At 37.5% G+C, this 17,502-nt stretch overlaps 1 protein-coding gene across 1 annotated transcript in view; it reads left to right on the top strand.

Moving 5' to 3' along the window:
* LOC124171031 (inactive hydroxysteroid dehydrogenase-like protein 1) overlaps positions 1-9,939 on the top strand; it is a 156,332-nt gene extending 146,393 nt beyond the window's left edge. Inside the window, exon 6 of the mRNA XM_046550172.1 lies at positions 8,769-9,939. Coding sequence (XP_046406128.1) covers positions 8,769-8,876 — 108 coding nt within the window. The 3' untranslated portion in view covers positions 8,877-9,939. The remainder of the gene's footprint in view (positions 1-8,768) is intronic.
* The last annotated feature ends 7,563 nt before the right edge of the window (positions 9,940-17,502 follow it).

Below are 17,502 nucleotides of genomic sequence, written 5' to 3'. Positions count from 1 at the left end.
CAAATCCATGTCCAACCCGTAATGATGAAAATTCCAAATTATCGATAGAAACCAGAGGAAAGTGATATTTGAAGCTTATATATCAGTTTAATTTCAAGCCATCGCCATCGTAAGGTGAAACGATGTTTCTCTTTATATAGTTCTCTTTTATAAGTTTCTCTTTATTCATTGCCAGCGCTGAAAATTGACTATGAAGATGAATAATTTATCTTAATATAAGACAGAGAAGAATCGAAATTCAATTTTTATCGTTGTTATTCAGCGCTGGTATATTATTTATATTAAACATATTTTATCAAAATTGCGTGATTAAGGATTTTTGACACAAACTGGAAACAAAATAGAAATAATAATAATAAAGAATATTGACAAACACGGATTGCCTGGGTCCCTGATTTTATTGAATAAATGTTGGACAAAAAGTCGTCATCCATGTGGAAGGACCAAAATGTGATATCTCCCTTCAACTGCTATTGCTAATGAAGAGGTAAAAAAAAATTTGCGGTCGTAAGTCATTATTTTACCATTAGAGCCACTATGCTGGACAATGAGATAGCGTTTTCAACCGTATTTTCTCCTGCATTGAATCGCGATAGGGAAAGTCAGTTGCTTCAATGTTTGTATAGTCGCTTTTAGCTCCGCATGTTATTTACTTTCACGAGCGATCCAGGTCGTCCTCTTATGGCCAGGGTTATGACCTCAGCACGGCAATACTGAAATTCGTAATAAGCACAGAGAAAAAAAAGACTACGCTCCGTCAAACATCGTTATTGTCCATAGAGGACTGAGCACGAATACTATTTTGTGTACCAAAACATAATCCAGAATAGAATAGGTTATCAGGATATGAAATTTTCATGAAGGATCATATCATAGATATCTCCCTGAGTGACAAGGTACTAATATTTTCCTCCTGTAATAATTCTTTCGGCTGGTAAATGCATTAAAGTATGCAAAGACCGATGTTGTGAAATTTATATCATGGAGGCAATAATGGCACTCAATCGTCGCTGACTTTTCGATCATCGAACTGAATTAATGGAGTACGTACAATACAGGCGTAGTAAGATTTTTGCCCATTATTCATTTCCATTTTCTTGTTTGACCTATTCCTTGAAATTAATTCCTCGCGGTATTGCTTTTCGGTTACTCATTTTGTTTCAATTTTCTACGAAAGCTTTAACTTCTTGCAAGAAATTATACATGTGAATCAAAAATCGATGGAACTTACTGTCTAAATTCGTTTCAACTGTCGTGAATGATTGACTCGTGACTGGTGTGATTCGCCCTTCCATGCCCAAGAGAGGATTCACCACAAGATCAGTATTTTCATAAAAATATAGGAAGTTCTGAGTACACTACTAAACACAAATCTTTTCAAACAATTTTGTGCGCAATCCCATAAAAATATATTTGTCACGTAAAATATTTTTGGCGTACGGGAGCTGTATTAGACTCAATGAAGATCAATTGATGGATATATTCACAATATACGCTTTTCCCTACCTATTTGAGGAGAATGCTGCGCGATCGAATAATGCATTTTGGCCTCAGTGAGAAGGTTGATTCGCTAATTACTCAAAACGCTGTCGATGAGATATCAGCGTTTTTCATCATGACTCATCTCGTGGAGGTGCCAAAATCAGTTTTTAAACAAAATGACGTCAAATTCAAGTCCTATTTTAAGCTTCAATTCCTTCCAAAAACATCGAATTTCGTTTGAATGGGTTATACCAATTGGCCTTAGAAATTCCTGTGAGCTGGAAATTCATTTTATTTACAAAAGCAAAGCGCTGAAGAAAATTTATTCAGACAGAATGCCTTGAAGAATAAAAATTTCGTTGAATAAATCTTCATTAAATATTTTAAGGGGAAGTTAGGCAAACTATATGGGGAAGATAGACAAATTATACATCGGCTCATAATTCAGTGATTTTAAAAATAGGTGCTATATTTAGAATAATGCGATGTAATGATCCAAAACTTAGTTTTTTGCTTTGGAGCTACAGAGCGTTGCAATGGCTTGGTTAGATTTCCTCAAAATGTCACTTTCTTACCAATAGTGGGCTATGAGTTGGCTATCGAATGGTTCAGGTTGTCAGCATATTACCCTTGATAAATCCATGTATTTATATTATTATAACAAACTGTTACCTAACTATCTTATGGCATACATTATTATGTGGTTAAAATAGTGTTACGAATTCGAATTTTCCTATTTTTATCCAGGTTATTGATATTTTCATAAGTGTAAAAGCACTAATTGCAAATTTGCGACGAAGAAACATATTTCGCACCAGTACTTATTAAACGTCGAGTTTCCGACTAATAAGTTACTACTCATACTAAATAGGGAAATGATTTAAAATGGCTCTTGTGACGGTTTTTATGAAGCAGAGGTTACGTATTTTTTATTTGATAGCATATGATTGGTTTAGCAAGAGCCTTTCTGAACAATTATAATGCCTGGGACTCTTAAATGATTGAGACCCACTCATTTTAAGACAGAAATGACGCATAAAAAACTCTTGACGTCATCTTTGCACAGCAGTTACTTGCAAAGAAGGTTACATCCATGGGGATAGTGAAGTTGGGTCAAGTTCTCGGCGAGTAATTCCTCAGAAGAGGTAATGTGAGCAATTTATCCCCGCTTGCGGTAATTTGCGTGCATATCTGCCGGGAAGGAAGTGAATGGTTTGCATGCGAACTAAATTGGACTCTTAGGATCACCAATTAGCTCAGCTTACTTCTCGCAACATGCAATCGCTTTCACTTTCACCCTGTGGCAAGGGCGTACCCAGGATCATAACTAGGGGGGGCAAGTAATGGTCTAGGGGGGCCCAGCCATGGTCTAAGGGGGGGGGGGGCATTCCATGATCTAGGGGGGCGGGCAAGCCAAGTTGTGACAATTTAGCATGGAAAAAGTGAATGAAACCAACATTTTAACAAAATTATAAAAGCGCTTTATTAGTTCGTGAGATCATTTCCTTGAAAAAATAGTTTTATTTTGTTACTTATCTTATACTAATAATTTTTCGTGGGTTTAAAGAAAATTTGTTGAATACTTTCGTTTCAATTCAGTACTGATTTTGCTTAAACACTTTTGCGATATTTGATTCTAGGGGGGGGGGGCAGCTGCCCCCCCTGCCCCTCGCTGGGTACGCCCATGCCCTGCGGGATAGAGTGCACGCAATAACTCAATAGTGTGATTCAGAGTTCCCTGACAGTGACACTCGGCTAAGTCTCCCTGTGTGCATTTGGATACGCGGCGTATAGTAATTCTTAACCGCACCATTTTGAAGAGAGGTGGAAGTCGACTGTAGTGCCCAAGGGAACTACAAAGAGGAGGCCCAATTCCATCCCACACAAGGCTGATTTCTGTTGTCACTTTCGTCGCATTTTAATCGGATTTCAAAAATGTCCGCGGCGCGGTGATGAGTGCAATGTGATTCACTTTTTCCCAATATTTTACAGTAGGTTCAAAGTTTGTAATTGCAAGGAATAGCATGGATATTTTATGAATTTTGTAGATAAATGCGTAATATATACTAATGTCAGTTAAAACAGCAAATTATACCTTCTTTCCCCGTGAAACTCGGATCACTTTGTCCGTCAGCGACGCGAGTGGCGACTTTTGTAAACCAATTTAAATGCGACGTGGGTGACAACACATTCAGAGGCCAAATTAAGGATCCTCCTTTGTAGTATTCGTGGTAGTGCCCAAAAGGAAGCATACCTTCCTCTCGACCGGTCTGTTATGGTGACGGAAACCTCACGTAAAACTGATGCTATCATCTGGAAATTTTCAGGGTAAGCAGAGAAGGCACTACAACATTTGCATGTACCACAAATATGAAAACATTGAATATGAGAAAATAACTTATACGTAAAAGCTAAAATTATCAAATGTAAGGTACGGGCTAATGTTGATGGCGGTCTATTTTATATACCCTAAAAATTTCGAGAAAGAAGTGTAAGGTTTGAAGCAATCCTACTGATAAAACCATATTTTTAAATTGTTTACATTTATAATAAAAATTTACCAGAAGATGTTATGGCATATTTCAAATAAAATTGGCCTCTCTTAGGTATTATACCAAATAGACCGGCCAACTGCGTCCTCAGAATGTGATGACGACGCAAGATGACGTTCGATCGGACAATTCCAGGATAATTCAGTTTTGCATGGTGGATTTTAGTAATGAAATCGTGTAGAAGGTAAAAGAATTAGTGTCCTGAAAATAACAATTAACACGTTGACGTACCATGATAGGAAACAGGTTTGGAATAGATTTTACATATTAAGAGGAATAGAGTGTACGCGAGAATCGAACTGGGCGACTCAGATCCCTTATAAAACTCAATTGTGAGGGTGACTAGTTTAAGTTGTCCGTTATCATCTTGAAATTATCAGAGCATATAGAATAGACCTTTGTTAACATCTACTTGTACCTCAAAAAAATAATACTGGCGTATTTAAAAAAATATTATATGCAAGTAAACGATGACAAGGGGCAACTTGATATGCAATGAAAATTGCGAGACTATAGCAAATGTATTATGCCTTCTTAAGCCCATCTAATCAGCGACTAACATCTGGCTAACCGGCCTATTTCACGCAAATAGCGAATTACCACAATAAAATGCACACATTTTTAAACGATCAAATTTTTAATGCCATACCGACGATACGGTGGGGAAATTTGAGAAAAAATTCGTACTCTTCGTTGTGTTCACTCAGTGAAATTCACTGAATTCAGGAAAAATGTTTGATAAAATATCTACTTAGCATGGACAAGCACGCAACTCTAAGACTTAATACTACCTTTATGAAATCAGCAATGAAAATAATTTAGCAATAAGGTTATATTAAATGAATTAAAGTATCAAGAAAGTATTGTGAGCGCCATATGATGAGTTTTTAAAACTAATTTAAGGTATAGAAATACGATAAAAAAGTTTCCAGCTGATTGCATCTGAAGATAATCAGTGAGCAACCTCATTCCTCAAAAGGCATTAATTGCATTTTGCTACCAATCCCAGGTTAATTAATCACAATGAATACTTTTGCTTCCACAAAATAAATACATCAATAGATGGTGTTTACCATGGAATATGAGGAACCTATGTGAATCGAACCCAGACTCCTACATTACCAGTAAGGTAGGCTTGTAGTAACATCTTCTTTCATTGCGAAATTGGCCGAGTGTTTACCGAGCAAAGCATTTGGACACCCTTTTTGCTACAAGACGCGATGGCATTCTTACGAAGTTAATGTGGAAAAGATGAATCCCAGCTTAATGATTATTCAAGTGAGGAATATGATGAAGCTGGAAGAGATTAAACCCAGCTGTACCGCTATTGAACGAAGGAACTTCCCGTTTTATTGTTGAAGTCATTAAACGAAGAAAAAAAGGAAGGAGATGATAGCAAATGTTGCATGTCCTCTAAAGCCCATCTCTTAACTGGCCTTCCGCGCGTCATTGACAGGCTGGGGTGGTGTGGGATGATTGGGGGCCCTTATTCCCGGAGAATTCAGAGTCCTCCACTAGAAAATTTTAGGAAATGGATTTTTTCATTACCCTGGCTCTTAAAAACTAGATAGGTAATTGTTAAGAAAAATATACCATGAAAAGTGACAATTTTACAGCTTATATACTGTTATAATGTAAGTATAACGGCTCTTTTACCCATTTAGTGAATTTGTTCCTCGTAATTGCACTGGAATCTAGGCATCTAAATCTGAAATGACCTTTTCGAATAACCCTTCCAAGAAAGCGTCAGGTTCTCTTTTATTTTCTCATACATTAATTTTTTTATATACTCTTTTCGCATGATTAAAAAGAGGAGTGACATAAGGGTGCATGCCACGTGTCGTCATGGAGATTGCCCCGACTTTTCGCGACCGACTGCTGGTCACTTCTTCAAGGGTATGATGCTGGGATGTGGTTTTTGCGGCCGTTTTATTTCAGGTGGGAGGGGTGGACGGCGGGTGTGAGGAATGAGGGCTGCAGGGGGAAGATAACGAAATGTTGCGGATGACTGGGTTCCAAGTACTGCTGATTCTCAATCCGGTATCTCTGTTATAGTTGTTCATGTTCATCTTTATTTCCATGGCTTCGCGGATGAATCTGGCTTTAAAATATTTTACCCTAGCGATGACTCTTGATTTTTCGAAGTCGATCGCATGTCCGGTGGCTTCGTGCTCCGCAACGGCTGACTTTGAAGAGTGCTCTTCTATTCGAGTTTTGACTGTTCGTTCTGTTTCCCCGATGTATTTCTTCTCGCACGTTCCGCAGGGTATTTCGTATACTCCGTCAATTCGAAGTGGCCTCCTATCCTTGGCATTTCCCAGGAGGTGTCGTACTTGAGCGCGTGGTTTAAAAATGGCTTTAATGTCAAATTTCCGGAGGATGTTGCCGATCTTATCTGTCATTCCTTTCACGTAGGGGAGGAAGGCTTTCTTTTGGCTAATGATGTCTTCAGTGTCTTGGGAAACGAAACTTTGCTAACAGCCAATTTCTCATTCACTTTAGATATCAGCACTTGAGGGCAGCAGAGGTTTTAACTAACGTTGTGTGAATGCACGATAGTTCCAACGATTGCTGGAACAATCGTAATCTGAAAGAGGCATTGAAAAACCTGGCCGGTGACCGCCGTTATCACGGACGGACTCAGGTTTTGTGAGTGCAATGACTTACGTCTGGCGTTCACCGACCGAAGAGGCACCACCGCCACGAAAAAATGAAACTTTTCTTCCGCCTTTCTCTATCGTTACTGGCCAAGTCTCCTACGACCTACTTCCGCCGAATTTGAGCGTGGCTGGCCCGAGGTCCTTCGCTACGAAGACGAGAAGCATGCTCTCGCTAAGCCAGTCAGAGTTGGACTTCCCTGGGTGGAAAGCTTGAATGCAGAGCTTTCTTAATTACGTCAATCGTGGTCCATTTCTCTCAAGGAAAGGAGAGATTCACTTTCGCCTAGTCAATACGAAAATCGCATATCCATGTTGTGATTTAGGAAGTTATTACAAACGCGAAAGTCGCAGAGTAGCGAGAGGTGGGCGCAAGCTTATTTTGAAAAATCTTACGCATCAAAGAAAATGAAGTCGTGAATTCCAAAACGGCTCAAATCCATTCGCCCAATTTTTGAGACCTACCACAAAATCATCACAGCTACCGAATTATTAATGGAAAAATGTCAGTAAACATCGATTTTCCGAGCAATCGCTTGGTAATCGAAATTGAAACCTGAATTTTCAACAAAAATCGAAATTTGAACCAAAAGATCGATTGATCAAAAAAATCGATGGTGATTTTAAAAATACAGTTCGCATAAAAACAGGTTTATTATTCAATCGAAAAACACTTAAAATACAGATTTGAGCAGTAAAAAAAATCCCAAAAAGTCTACTTAAAATAATAGATTTGTAGTAATATTATTTGTAGCAAAAATTACGAATGCATCAAAATTATGGGATCACGTTAGAACCATTAGCCGCCACTAAATTTTTTAATAAAGATCAAATGATTGTGATGCTTTCTTGATGATCGAGGACCTGCCTTTCCAAGTTTACCGGCCTCAGATAAAAGTCTTTCACTCGGAACGGATGACGTTATCTTAGGCCCGTAGTAATACTGCTAAAATCAGTCGAAATGGACAAGATAGAAGCTGAAAAATCGAGTTTGGATCGAAACTCTAAGATCATGGCTCGATTTCGATTTCCTCGACCTTTGGATTTTAAAACTCGATTTTCGATTTTAATCGCAGTCGATTTTTTAATCCCTTTACAAAAGCCATCACTTCAAATGTTCGCAATGAGTAGAAATTTTAATGCAAGTAATGATATGATCATAACTATTCATGGAAAAAAGAAGTACCATCTTTAATAACACCACAAATATCCATAAAGCTGTCGACCATAAATTCCTACCATTCGGACTTTTTCCGTATAGGAATTCATGGCTTGAATGGTTGCCGCACCAGTCCATTATGTCAGGATCCACTCCAACTCTTTGAGATGGTTTCTTGCATTTTTTGCTGATGATCGAATCAAAACGTCTATGCTATAACTCCTCACCATGGTTCAGCACTGAAATGGCCCTCAATATCGTTTACCTTATTGAAGACCATTTCAGTTGAAATTTCAAAAACGATGGAATCATATCGAAGGGGGAAAATGATTTTTAAAAATCCTTTCGCTGCTATGTATTCACTCAGTGAAATTCACTAAAATTTACAAAAACATGTTTGATTAAATATTTACTAAGCACATACAAGCATGCAGCTCTCAGGCCAAAGGCTGCCTTCCAGAAAAAGTACTGAAAATAATCAAATATAATATAATAAGTATATTAATTATTTCATGGGAAATATAAACTTAAAAAAATAAGCGGTGTGAACCGTTTTCAGGGGATACAAACTAACTAAATTTAGTTGTGTGGATCGTAATTTTGAGTTTCACTTTATTTAGGATATGTATGGAAAATTTAAAATCATTTCCTGATAGAAAACGCGCATAAAGGACAATTCATTGTTTTCTACTTTTCATCTTCATTCTGAGCTGATTAAAATATATACTTTCGCACAAAAATTATCTAGCAGGCTCTCTTAAATAACTCTTATCCTCCCCTTATAAAGAACGTCTATTCTTGTTCTAATAAGTTCATCAACCGAGATGAACACTATCTTTCTTGCATGTGATTACTATTTGCCAATCAATTTACTCATTTCTAAATTAGTATTAAAATACTATGATTGTCTCATTTCAGTACTGGTTCACCGTTCAAGCACCTGTGTGGGTCCGGACCTTGATTGGAGCCCTTATGATCCAAGGATTCCGAAGGGATTACTTCAGATCATACAAAGTGGCACATTAGTACGTATTTAAACCTGGGATGAATTAACCATCCTGAAAACTGCCTTTGTCTTCGTTGAATACTCTATGCATATAATTTTTGTAAAACAACAGTGTTTTCAACCAATACGTATTACATTGTCAAATATTCACGAGGATTGTAAATTGAATCTACTTTTAAAAGAAAAATCTAAAACACAAGTCATTCATCAAAAATTATAAACAGAATTTTAAATGCCATTACGATGGAAGTAAGCACAATAGTGCTTGCAATCATTAAGCGGCGAATGGTCGCAGAAAAAAATCACGATTTAGGGGTAAGTAGAGCTACTTTCATCAATTCTGAACTCTTATTAAGCATGAACTCGATCAGCTTTGACCTTCTAAGATCACTCAAAATCTGAGGTGGTCCGCGATTGGGAACCCAATTTGGGGCCTTTCATGATAATGGTAAGCGGGCTAAGGCAAGTCATACTAAGGCAATTGAGAACCTCTCAGAGATATCTCAATGAGATCTTAGTGAAGTCTTTGCCAAGTCCCTCTCAAGCAGTCTCTGGGCTGACGCGGACGAGCCGACCTCACCAGGCCGTCCCTACTTACAGTGGCCAGAGCTGCATTAGCAGAAAATTGGCTATCATCATAGCCTAGACTCAGTGTAGCATAAAGAGTAGAATGCAACGAAGTACTTTTACTTAACGTGAAACTGCGGCCAGATATGATCTTATGTCAATTTTGAACGGCCCCCCTGAGAGTCATTCTGAGAAAAATGACTATTTATTGTTTATTAACTAGTTGTAAGCAAAGTTAGAGGAATATAAGTCGATCAAATATATATATGTAAAGATATGTATGAAATTGTATACTCTTTGTGAGCATGAGTGATTGTAAAAGTATGAATGTTCCATAACACTTAAATCTGTTTATTACGATTTCTTTATTTTTATATTCTGAATTCAATTATTGAATGCGTGTTTACGATAAGCGTACGCGTACAGTACATGCCTGATCATACATTTGATATACAGTTATGTAAAAAGCATACCTTTTATGTACAGTGTATGGATAATAAATCACATATATGGAAACCTTGGCTTTTTTAATGAAAAGGAAGTTAACCCAAACCCATACGACTGGAATTGTTTAAAGAAATGACAATAAATTGAAATATGGAATTCCAGCAGTTAAAAATATTTAATTTTAGACAAATAAAACCATTTTCCACTCACTGGTGGATGTAAAAAGGATATTGTTCGAACTATTTGCTTAACTATGTTTAGCGAAATATTTTCAGGTAAATCATTTCTAGCTAAATCTCAGGATGACGAAGCTCTTCTTCAATTAGAATACTGATAGATTATTCAAATGATATGATACAGATAGATGTATATCATTGAGTTTAAGTATCAGATTATATAAGACATACTTTAGCCCCTAGTCGTCCAAAAATGGCTTTCACATACTTCATTACAATGAATTCACCGATGGATGGGATTGACGAAAGACAAGCACATGTAAAAAAGAAAACCTGATGAGACTTTCTCCTACACAGGGGGCAAAGCAAATAATATATTCATTCACCAGCATTCGCCTCAAAGTGCGAAGTCTTAAAACGCGAAAAATATTCAATACAAGAATAAATATTGACAAAGAAGCTCAACACATCTTCCTTAGTTTCAACACCTTTCTTACACCTTAAGCCATAAAAATTGAGACATTCGTGACCCAAAGAAAGCTGTTCTCCAAAATAAGTAAACCTGAAAGAAAGGCCAATGTGAAAGCCGGGGAAGGAACTGAGGCCAAGGCCTCAATGAGGCGATCAAAAGTCTATTATCCCAAGCGAGCCGCAGCGAAAGCGGATGGCTCCCCCGGTTTTCCACAATGCCTTACCGAAACGTGTGAAACGGTTATCAAGGCAGCTGCACCGAGGTACGAATGCAATGTCATTTTCTTATATAATTTACAACATGCTCTTGCAAGGTTATTTAATCGACTGACGATAAGAATTGGGATTTCCAAGATATTCTTCGAAAAGTAGCATTTGAAAATCAAAATTTAACATTCTTTTCTTACGACGATACTCCTCTTATCATCATAGAAAGGTAGGGTACAACTTAGATATAAATACCATTACGACACCAAACCGATATATAGTTCACTACACCATTCATATTACGATTAAGATACAAGGCTCATCTTTTTAGATCATCAGTAAATAAATGCTGCTGCTGAAGTGAAATCGTGAAACTTTAATAATAATATCACAACGGAAGGCTCATCAGCTTCAAAGAGTATTAGTTTATACTTTCATCATAGAAATTTCCACGTTGCGTAGCATTTTAACAAAGAGTGGCAAAGAGTATTTGCTATGAGCTGTAGAATGGCGATGGAACCTCATTGAGAGTGCTAACTACCAAGCGATCCGCTCAAAGAAGCGTGAAACGAGAGATGCAAGGATATTACAGTTATCATAGACCAGTACAACAAAAAGAGGGGAATAGGGTTTAAAACAGAAAATATCAATCGTAGACAAAAGAAAATAAAAATGGACTATCCTCGGCCTATTATTAAACTATTTTTCGAGCACGATTTTAAATAAAGTTTCCAACCAAACGGTGAAGGAATTTTCTAAAATATCCTTGGTGAAAATTAAAAATTTAGAATTCAACGTACATTTTTCGTCACTCGAAACAATAAATGCCGTAGATTTGAGCAAGGATCCCAAGAATTTGCGCGATGTGCTCAAACTAATTAATCCATAAGGCTAACATATTCCAATGGCGTACACCGCTAAATGCAAGGATATCATAGGATTATTACATGGGGTTATTTCTCTTGCAACTGAACTGCTCTACAGTCATACGTTTTAAAACAATCGAGAAAAAAAAGTATAGCACAAGCATAACCTCCAGGTTTAACGACATCAGGAAGAGAATTGCGTTAGGAAAAGAGGCGTTCATGAACAGGAAGGAGCTTATGAGAGGATCGTTATGTACGAGGTTAAATTGAAGGTTAGTGAAGAGTTTGATTTGGAGTGTAGCTCTTTACAGTGCAGAAACGTGGACACTTAGGAAGGAGGACGAGAGAAGACAGGAGGCGTTCGACATTGGGTGTGGAGAAGAATTGAGGAGGTGAATTGGACGCAGAGACGGAGGAACGAGACGAAGTGCTGGACATGGTGGGTGAGTAGAGGCAGCTTCTAGATGAGGTATTAGGTAGAACGTTGGGTGGAAGAGGGAGAGGAAGGAAGAGATTTTATATAGAACTAGTAGGCCACCCGGCGTTGCTCGAAAAGCTTAGTACCCAGAGAAGTGGGAAACTTAGAACCTGGATTTTATGATTATATAGGATTTTTATGTTTACTCTTTGAGCGCGTCAAGAGGTGTGCCTGCCTGGCAGTATTTCCTACCACAGATTTTGTATGATGTGACGTAGAAAAAGGTTAACTCTCCGTCGGGCGCAATGGATCTGGCAGGCTCAGCGCGACTTTGTTTTTATTACTCCAAGCCATTAGGCGACATGGACCCTTGACGGTCAGTGTAGCTTTTTGTTTTAAAACGCTCAATGCAGCATGCGACTTTTCGCATTAATGCCGGCAGATCGGTGGTGGATTATTGGGCATTATTAAGCAAAGTAATGGGATAATAAATCAAAATTAGCCCGATTAGATAAGTAAGATAGCAAAATGAAAAGCACTGATCTCATACACTTCACTTGGTAAAATATGTACATTACATATAATAATACTTAACAGCCTAAAGAGCAGGCTACACGGGATATCCACCGGGTCAGGTTCTCCAACTCCATCTCGGCCGACGTTTCGATGGGCGAGTTGTCCATCGTCTTCAGGGCATGTCGAGTCTTGAAAATCGTCCTCCTTATATATGAAAGACGGCTTCCATATATAAGGAGGACGATTTTCAAGACTCGATATGCCCTAAAGACGATGGACAACTCGCCCATCGAAACGTCGGCCGAGATGGAGTTGGAGAACCTGACCCGGTGGAAATCCTGTGTAGCCTTCCACAATTCAATACGCCGGGAAAGCCTACGATCATTCTTCAGCCTAAAGAGCACGTTGAATCGCACCTTGCTGGATCGGTCCGGGGCCGTATGACGTCATGCGAAGGGGTCTATGCATAGCACGAAAGACATCATCCAAGTGTTCGACTACATTCATAATTTTGATTTAAACTTTAAAGGTTAACCATTGTGCCACGCTAAGAGTTAATAATGATTTTCACATCTGTTCCTATCAGGCACATTGTGCCTGAACTCAGCAATGCCAATATTGTGCCTGACGAAAGGTTAATAGGAAAACGCCGCCAAGGACGCGTTGGACGGGACCGAAAGTAGTAGTAATACGGGGTTCGGGAGCATGAGATGCACCTATACTCTAACTTTGCTCGTAATCCGTGTCTCCGTATGAGAACGCATAGCGGTCAAACAAACAGATATCCTCTTAAATATATTTAAATGAAAGAGAGTGGGCCTTATTATGAATTACAGATGGAAGTCCGGGAAGGAAGGGGAGACTGCCAGAATACTTCTTAAATACTCCATGAAATCCTACGTTAATCGGTAGAATACTTGAATAATCTGCAGGCTCCAAGCTTGAAAAATGTGCCATACAGTTTATCCAAAAGAATAGCAAGATGCCTTTGATATTTGCAGCTGGATATAGGCAATGAATGCCCAATGGGATGAAAGATATGGACCAATAAATATGCACACACATTACACTGCAGAAAGGTCTATATCAAGCGCGGTGCAACGTACAACAGCAATATACTATACGAAATGATATTAGAATATCAATACGTAAGCGGCTGGTACAATAGAAATGAGGCCTGACATCTCTTGTTTGAATTCATTAGATTAGAGAAATTACATGAATAAGAAGGATTTTATTTTATCATTCCTCGAAGGAAATTATTGCCCAGCTCACTAGAAATCAACTCCTACATGCACTTCGATTCCATGCTCATTGGAAAGGAGGAGATTTTCAAAGAAAAACACTCATTAGAGGTTTAAGACGGAAATGCTCAGAAATGAAAAAGATTTGGTCCAAAAAAATTGGAAAGGCTATCTGGAACGTGGACAAATGACTCACTCTACATTTGCTCACGCACCGTGAAAACACAAGAGCTTTCTCTTGATCTATCAAACTCCTTGATTATTTTTGAATCGAGTTGGTGCCCATTGCATCGCACTGGAAATCCCTCAGGTTCACACATAGAGGTTCCTCTATGGGTTCACATACATTTCACAAGTGCACACATGAGGGCGTACTGCGTTAAGCTACCGTATACTGTCTCAACTATAACCTAAAGAAAATTACAAACACCATGCTTGAGGAGGGAGACTGACAAAGTTATTATTATTGAGATATTCGTTAATTAAAAACAAAACTTAAGTCCTAAAAATACGCCAAAGCCATTTTATTCATCTCCATTAATGTTTGCAACTTATTGTGGAAGATGAATGCTGTAGACGTAGTAGTTTTCCCTAGGTTGAGCTACAAAGTTCATGAAGATAGCAAAACGGCTAATTTTGCGGTGCGCGTAGTCATGTATTGCACTGGCGTGTCTACATTTTTCAATATTTCTTGAAACAAAAAATAAACCACAAATTATAATAAAATTTTCTTTAAATTGACGTAATCTTCATTATCTCAGCATGCACTTAATCCCAGATGTAAATTTGCAAAGTTCAGCGGCACATCATTTTGACGCCGACAGCAGTTCCGTGTCTGAATGAATACATATCGGGCAATTGAAGATATGCCAAAATCCCGAGACCTGTGAAAATCCACAGTGCGTAATGACATTAGCCACGTGCACTGAAGCATGAGGGTGTTAATGAATAAGAAAGAGACTGGCTGACCGATCGTGCGGGTGAGCGCGTAAAAACCCACGGAAGCATTTCACGACACACGAGGGCGATACGCGTGCCGACCACGCACCTCCACAGATTTGTAGATAGCGACGTGCCTCATTTGGACGCAGCACTCCCACTTGGGCGAACATATTTTGTACAATTTTTAGTGAAGTATTACATATTTAAAACGCATATAATCATTATGAAATTTATAAGGCATGTAGTCAAACACTTTTTCCTGTACCTCAAATGTAAAAAACTACTTGAAAATATAATAATGTGAATTTTACAAATTTTTCGATAATCTAATCTTATTTTCCTTTAAATTCAATGACAATTTTTAAATAATAGCGTTTGTATTTAGCTAGCAAAACGTAACGGAAAAAGACAGTCGAGCAAGAGTGATGCGTACACTTAAGATTGTGGTAGGCAACCGTGTGGCCTGCGAAACAATTTATTTTCATTTATTGTAGAACTTAAACAAGTGAAATTAGTCATGAATACTTAAGAAGAGGTTTCATTGAATCGTATTTTGCCTTTTATCACGCCGAAGACCTTACTCGTTTAAAATCTACGTTATCAAGTTGAAATTTTGTGATCTTTACAAAGAGATCTTTGTCAGAATTTCCCTTTATCTCAAATATAAGTAGATTTTTCATTTGTTAAGGCACTGAAGTAATTTGTTTTTGTTTTATCATGCAAGAAAATGTTGACAAAGGTTTAATCAATGTACCCTGAAAATTTAAAGTTGTAACATAAGTTTTAAACAAGGGTATCGTCGCAATAAAATGCAAATTATGACCTATCAATAGGAGGTGATGGCGCAAATCATTATGGAGCCAAAATAGGATATGTATGGCGAAGGCGCTGATCGCCAAAGCCGTTTCTTTTTTGAAACCTACTCTCCTCATTCAAAGAATATTGACTGATTATTAGAGAAAATTTAAACTCCAATAAATTTGATTATTTGAGCAAAAATTATATCAATTAAGGAGGTAGGTTGCGACAGTAGGCTGCACGATTCAAAAAATTATATTTAGCATATGTTATGCAAGTAAACGTTTCGCATTAATATATTTAAAATCTTCGAGATTGAAAAGTACGACAAGAGTTATCAAAACGAAAATAATTCAATCCTTATACCTATAAATTAATGTTTTTCCGATTATTTGTGCTGACCAAAATCTCCATATTATTTACGTGATTTGACTCCAATTTCAGCATTCATTTGCTAATGACTCAAAAAGTAGAACCGTGATACATCTGAGTTTTATTTTTACCACGATTATTAATGTATAACGGTATCTGAACGTTTTTTTTTTCGAAACGAAAAGTATATTCTAACATTAATAAAAAAATTTCCTATTGGTTAGGCAAGTGTAGCCACATGAACCAGTAAAAAACAAATTTTCAAATGTAATTTCCAAAAATATAGCACAACAGAAAGAGCTAATTTTGACATTTTTATCAGATTTCCATAGTTGTCCGAACAACTTTTAAACCTAAAACTACCTCTACAGTAGAGGCTCTACTATCTACAACTGATACGCCAAAAATATGCTGATCCACGCTTTCTAAAGCACACGAAGCATGTCTGAGAGAGATACACTCAGTGGTTCAATTTAGAATGAGATCAATCTTAAAAGAGGGCTGATATTGGAAATAAATCCGCCTCTACTGGTAACGGAATCATGGATTATCGGCTTTTCAGCACAATTCGCAGCCCACTACATTAAACACACTCATAGGCGGATTTAGGAGGGCAGCACGGGGGATCGTGGTCTCCCCCAAACGCTGAAAAATAGACAAGATTATTAACTAAGTTATCATTGCGTCCGTTTTATTTTGTGTGTTAAGGAGCCTTAGTCACTCAATTTAATATTAATAACTTTCATATCAAAATAGAGGGAATATTTTCAACGGAAATTGCTGTATTTTGTTTTTAATCTCAAATATGAGAATACCAGCAGACCCTTGTCCCCCCCCCCCAGAAAAAAATCCTGGATCCTCCCCTGAACACACTCCCTGATTCCCTCCACCAAATAAAATAAAAGAATGAGATCAACGTAGATGGACATTAGATTAAAATATTAAGGTCCACTACCTTAGCGAGTTAAGTTTCAATTTGTTAGTTGGATCATTTTCTCCCATAGGTACATTGATAAGTTTAAAGTATTCTAATTTGATGCACAACATAAAACCATACCGATAGCCACTCGGGTTTTCGGTTTTACGCATCATCAAAGTACAGCTGGAGAGATAAATAGTAATTCGTCTTATGCTAATTTATCAAGCTAACAAAAGGCAAGACGTTTTACTTTCATACAGTCACTTTCAAGGTAAAAATATAAACATTGACGATCTTATTAACATCTACCAACTTAAATACATACCTAAGAGTCAGACTGTCTCTATCTGACGTTATGTACTCTTCATCAATCAAACTATCCCACAACATCCATTTAACTGATTACCTACCATCTTAACGTTTAACTAAAACATATAAGTTTCAAATTCACTAATGGTTATCGTGTAGGGGGCAAAAGTTTACGCAAATAAATTATAAACATAATCGATACAAAAACATTGATAAGGTTACGATGGTAATAAAGATGCCAAAGAAAAAATCGCAAAATAATCAGTACTACAATGCATTATAATCGACTTTATACATGCAATAGATTATTAAGACGTCGGTTTCAAACCGATAAATCGGAACCGCTTCATTCTGTACGATTTGGGCCTAGGCACGATTTTGAAAAAATCGGTAA

The sequence above is a fragment of the Ischnura elegans genome, chromosome X (assembly GCF_921293095.1).
Source record: "Ischnura elegans chromosome X, ioIscEleg1.1, whole genome shotgun sequence".
Classification (NCBI taxonomy): Eukaryota; Metazoa; Arthropoda; class Insecta; order Odonata; family Coenagrionidae; genus Ischnura; species Ischnura elegans.
Note: the sequence above shows the minus strand (reverse complement) of the source record. Positions and strands in the feature narration are given on the sequence as shown.